Source organism: Octopus bimaculoides, chromosome 5 (assembly GCF_046866305.1).
Source record: "Octopus bimaculoides isolate indiv1 chromosome 5, ASM4686630v1, whole genome shotgun sequence".
Lineage (NCBI taxonomy): Eukaryota > Metazoa > Mollusca > Cephalopoda > Octopoda > Octopodidae > Octopus > Octopus bimaculoides.
In genome coordinates this window covers 66,094,226-66,100,225 of record NC_142932.1, presented here as the reverse complement: position 1 = coordinate 66,100,225, position 6,000 = coordinate 66,094,226, and the positions used below count along the sequence as shown (strand labels likewise).

General features: G+C 30.6%; 1 protein-coding gene across 4 annotated transcripts in view; it reads right to left on the bottom strand.

The window, feature by feature from the left end:
• Window positions 1–524: 524 nt before the first annotated feature.
• The window catches only part of LOC106869162 (adapter molecule Crk), a 49,736-nt gene continuing 44,260 nt past the window's right edge, over window positions 525–6,000 (bottom strand). For all 4 annotated transcript variants that reach the window (XM_089352358.1, XM_089352357.1, XM_014914775.3 and 1 more), the window contains one exon: window positions 525–5,715. In XM_089352358.1, coding sequence (XP_089208484.1) covers window positions 5,545–5,715 — 171 coding nt within the window. In that variant the 3' untranslated portion in view covers window positions 525–5,544. The remainder of the gene's footprint in view (window positions 5,716–6,000) is intronic.

Below are 6,000 nucleotides of genomic sequence, written 5' to 3'. Positions count from 1 at the left end.
TATGGGGCAAAGTTTCAATAGTGTTCTTTATCACCCTTCTTATGAAGCAAGATGCTATTTGAGTCTTTACTTGTGTAGGTATTTTACTCTCCTTCAGATAGTGATCAAAGAATAGAATGAGGATTTTTCCACAGCTCATCACATCCACACCATAACATCTCTTCTTATGTCATCTTTTCTGGGAACTTTGTTTCTGCTTTCATCAGCTTGAGGGCATTTTCAATTTCAAGGACCAGAATAAGTGGCACTTCTTCCAACATTTGCAACTATAAAGGATCAATCTTCACTGATGATTTAAAAAAGGTTGATGTAGAAGGTTTAGCATGCCTTTTCCATCTCACCTTTGTAACTGTATGTCTGTCCTTGATCTTAAACACCATTGCCTCTGACCTATAGAGTGTCAGCTTTCTCCTACATCTCTTTAGACTTTATATATATATTCTGTAATAATCTGTAATCAACTTTTTGCGAAGCTGAAATGACAAAGATTGAAATACTTGAAAAAACAAGATTAACATGTTTCATTTTTGTTAAATTTGTTTTATTTCAATAGAAACTTGAATTTTTAACCGATAGCCCAAAATCTCAAAAAAAAAAAAAAAAAAAAAAAAAAAAAGTTATGAGAGTGGGTAAGTTGGAAACAATTATTTAGCAAAACCCATTAGGTTTCTTTTAATAGAAAAAAATAGTATACTATTTAAAATTTTTTTTTCATCTTTAATATTTCCTACAGAACTCAAAAAAAAAATCATAAATTATTTGTAAAAATTCCGGTCCACAGGTTGATGCGATTATAAAACAAATAGCAATTTCTAACATTGCCCACAAAGATTGGGAGTGAGGGGGTGGGGTGGGGGTAATAGTAAATTATTTTGAGTATAAATACCTGACTGGTCCTTATTTTTTAGGGGGAGGACAGTCAATTATATTGAATATAAATATCTGACTGGTCCTAACTTTTTATCGACCTGAGAAGGACAGTTTAAGTTGATACTGGTATAAAATTGGTAATATTTATGATATTTGTTTTTTTCTTCTTTTGGCTACATGGGCATGATAGATGAGATTTATCAAGCAAACAAGGGAAGCCTTTGTGCAACTGCCCAACCTGCTAGAAATAGCAGCCAAATCTCCCTCAAGTCATACTCCTATTGTAATATATTGAATAATGGAATTCGAAATACACAATGTTTGTAAAATAGATGGGCTGGCTATGGCCAAAGTGCCTTCGTTTATAGGTTTGTTGAATGAGAGCAGTCCTGGATCTAAATAATAAGGACAGTGTAAAGTGTTTGTGAAGTTCATTTCTTTCCTAACGGCACAGGTGACATATATAAAAGTGATTTTTAAAAGGTTTCAGGTTACTGAGTGTGTTTGCTGAGAACAGCTACATCCACATGTATAATAAAGAGTTCTTAGACTGGCATAAGTCCACAGGTGCTATAGTTGGTCGACTCCTGTATATACCTCAAACTCAAAGGGATGGAAGGCAAAATTTGAACTCGAAATACCAAAAGATGAAACTAAACATTGCATCAATCCAATATTTCCACTACTACTTTAACAGATAAAAAAAAAAACCAACAGTAATATATCTTATATGAAAGGGTTCAACAGTGGCAGTATAAATCACCAAAACGACTTGTTTGTAGTTTGGCATTCAAGAACTGAGTTATTGTCACAGTTTGTTTGAAAATCAAGGACTTGTGGTATGACCCTTGTTTGAGTGAAGAAATAAAGGAGGAGCAATGCATTTAAAATAACATATACATTGTGATGGGTCAGATAGCCAGAAAAAATTATGTGGTACTCAGCAGGTAAGAAGGGCAGTGTCTGTAATTATAACAATGTATCAAATACAATGGTTCATGGATTATCAAAGGAGGGAAAAACAACCAAAATTTAAATAGCAGTAACACATGTTTAAAATTGGAAATTGCCATTCAAAAAAAAAAAAAAAAAAAAAAAAACAACTGAGTGAATTTGTGATATTTTTACTTCTCATTAGTCAGAAACACTAATAAATAATTCTTGACTGAGAGCAATAACAAGTCTGTGATTTAGAATATATATATATATAGTGAAGAATTTTTTTCATAAAGTTGAAAATTGGTACTTAAAATCTTGAATAAACAGTACACTTTTGATGGCATATTTTCTGTAATATTTAAATATATATTAAATTATAAGAATTTATTCAACCATATATTTGTGATATTACAGCATTGCACAAAGTGTAAAACATTCAAATATGAATCAAGTAAACTTGTTAATCATAATAAACATTTAAGATTGGATCTTTCACAAATCATTGTACAAATATATTTAGTGCTAAATGATGAAGAATAAGCAGTAACAAAGGAGAAGGTCAGAAACTTCTACAAAAAAAAAAATAATAATAAAAAAAAAACCCTAAAACATAAAGCCACTTAATTGGACAAAATAATGTTGGAATTGTATCTAAACCCAATTATAATAATAATAATAATCTCTGGTGATTTTGTGAATACAAGGCCCTGGGATTCAATATGAATATTTTAACATCTTCAAATGTTTGTAAGAGCCAGTTAATAGACATGTGTTAAATCACCAAGCTACATTAGCCATGTTGATATTTCACAGAAATCTTTCAAATATACATAATTCTACAGATAACTAAATGACAAAACATCTCGTTATCCAAAAATTCAATTATCACCATTAATTTGTTTCTGCTCTGTTTTCTTTCTTTTTTTTAATTTTTTTATTCATTTTGTTGATTTAGTATAAAAAATAATTTGAATTATGTAGAAAGAGTAAGGTGTCATTAAAATTTCATAAGGTGTTGGATAAGAAATATCACACTTTATTTATCCACTACAACAGCACAAAACTGCAGCAGAGCTAAGTTTTATCTTACAGGTATTTTTTTTTATTTTTGTTTTGTTTGGTTTTTCTTAAAATTATTATAAAAGTAAATATTAAGACATATTCAAGATTTGGCAGAGCTGGTACATTAAAAACAAGGCATAAAGTCAATACTTTGTACAAACAAAGGAATTATGTTCTTAACTATATATATATGACATACAACACAATATATACATGGGTATGTTTGTGTGTATGTGTAATATATATATATATACACACATGCACACACATCCACACATATCCATGCATACATGCTGTATGCATGGGTATATCTATATGCATATAACATGTATGTATTGATACATGTATACACATACATAATGTGCACATAAACTCATATATACACATATACAAATGCTGATTCGTTTAGAAAATCATTTTAAAAAGGATTAATTTCTTTTTTGCTTTTCAAAGAAAAAAAAAATGCCCACATACACACACACACACTATAATTTTACAAAATTAAATATGTACAAAAACATCAACAAAACCTTAATTTACAAAGTACATATTAACAATTTCTCTTCATTGCAATCATGTTTTCCTCCCAATATAGCACCACATTGGAAAAAAAATTCAAATTCACAATGCAAGGCTGCTTTATTACAAGATGAAGAGCCAGCTTATTTGATCTTGCACTTGAATGCTGATACATCAGAGAATTAGAAAAGGCAGATGTAATAGCTATACATGGGGAAAAAACACAGAGATTTGCTTCCAGGCACAATATAATAGGTGTGGTGACTAGATTGGAAGCAAGTTAATAAAAGATTTATAACTGGATAGAGTAATCTTCGCAAAGATAAGTTATATGGTAAAAGGAAGAAGCAAAGCTATGTATTAAGCAGTAATTATATAATTATTCTGATACATGATGTCATTGTGTGGTTTCAATGCCTCATCAATAACAACGTGTCAATGTTTTGAGGGGAAATTATTCAGAAGTAGTCTCATGTATCATATTTATTTTAACCTCAAAAACTGAACTGGTTTGGACTAGCAACATTAATGACATGAACCGAAAAATATTTGAGAAAAGATGTAAATGTCAAAGTTGAGAATCTAAAACAAATTATTCTAGATGTAAATTAGTCTACTGAATATTGTAGTTATCTTCCTTTGAACTAACTTTTGACGTTTGCTTAGAGAATGTGGAAAGACTATGAGAAGGACAGTCACAGAACATCATGAAATAATAACTACTTAGGAGAGAGAGAGAGAGACAATGTAAAGGTGAAAACAAGGCACTTTATAACTAAAAGACAGCAATGTAACCATTTTTTCTTTTTCTTTTTTTGGTATGGCATAAAATATTAGATAATGATTGTACTGTTAATTTTCCATAACAATCAGTAGAAAGAGGTATATTTTCCTGCAAACACTAACAAGGCATTGGTAAGAACTAATGTTTGCAACAATTCTATGGAGTTAATGGACTAAGTGGACAGTATCTGGAAATAATCTGTTCACTTTGGAGGGTTTTCTGACATTGCTTAACAATAGTAAAAGAAAAAACAAAAGTGACAAAAGGGTTTTAGTTTTAGTTTTCTGTTTAAAGTGTTCAACTAACATTCTTTTTTTAGAAAAATTTTGAAGTTAATTAGATATTAGCTGCCAAAGACTTTTCAACAAACTGTAATTGTTGAGAAGATATGAAGTGGAGGTAAAAACTCCTTCCAACTCTATTGAAAAATCAGTTTTAATATATTTTGAAATATTAATGACAGTTAAAATATTCTCTTCCTGCTCCTCGTCATCCAGCAAATAAGAAAAAGTTTATAAAAACAGCTGTGTGAACAATGCAAAGAATTATCATTTCTCAATATATTTAGGTTAATGAAAAAGTAAAAGAGAGTGTTTTAGTGGAGGGATAGATAACTTCCAAATATTTTTGGATGCTAGCATACCTGACTGTAAATGACAGCAGCACTACATATGCTTAGTGCACTTTCTTTTTCCTCTCATATCATACAATTAATTCACAATTTTGGCTAAAATGGAAATAATAAATAAATAAAAAGGATCTTCAAGAAGAGGAAACAGAGATGAAATCTTAATGTTTCATAAAGTAAGTACATGTGTCAGGTTTGTCAAATATTTTTACCCGAAGTCAATTACTGACCAAGGAGGAAAATCCCTTAAGCCTTGTTAACATTATAAAACAGAATAAAAGAGAATATAGTTGACAAAACAACTACACACTCAACTCAAGTGAAAAGCTTCAGCAATGTTACCTGAGGAAAGATTTGTGTGTATAATAAGAGAGAACGCAGAGGGAGGAAGTGATTAGTGAAGGTGATGTAATAAAGTTGTATAATGAATGTTGAGAGAAAAAAACAAAAGAGAATCAGATTATAAATCTGATGATTGCAACCAAGGGGGTTGCAACAAATAAACTGTGTATCATTTGTTGGCATGTAAGAATAGCAATATAAAATCATCTTATTCTGGGAAGTACACACACATGTGCACATACATACATACACATACACACACACAACTTACATTCAGTTCGGGTGCCAAATAGAGATATTAGTTTTGGGGCAAAATTCTTGCTTTGGCCTTTCTGTATTTGGAAATAGAATTGTCCCATGATGCAAGGTCTATTCAAGCTGGTTTTTATATATACACAATCTATGACAGATTCACAAATACATTGCCACTGTTATTTTCATGATCTTCTTCAGGAATTTCACATTCAATAAATTCTACATGAGTGAAAGGGAAGATTCCTTTTTTACCATTAACTTCCCCTTCCCACTGACCATTGGCATTAATTTTAGTAACTGTAACAATTTCTCCAACCTATTAAAGAAAAGAAAAGCACAAGAAATTAGCCACATAATTTTGTAATTTAAATCCTATATTATAATGTTAAAATATCAAGTTGGACAGAAATGAACCCCATCTTTTATTGAATACAAGGTAATTAACCATAAGTCAGAGATTTAAATTGAACATCTTGGAGTGAGAATTGTTTCATTATCATTTTAATGTCCACTTTCCCATGCTGCCATGGGTCAGACAGAATTCAATGAAACAGATTTTCTAGAGCTGGATGTCTTTCCTGTTACCAACCCTTTGCCTATT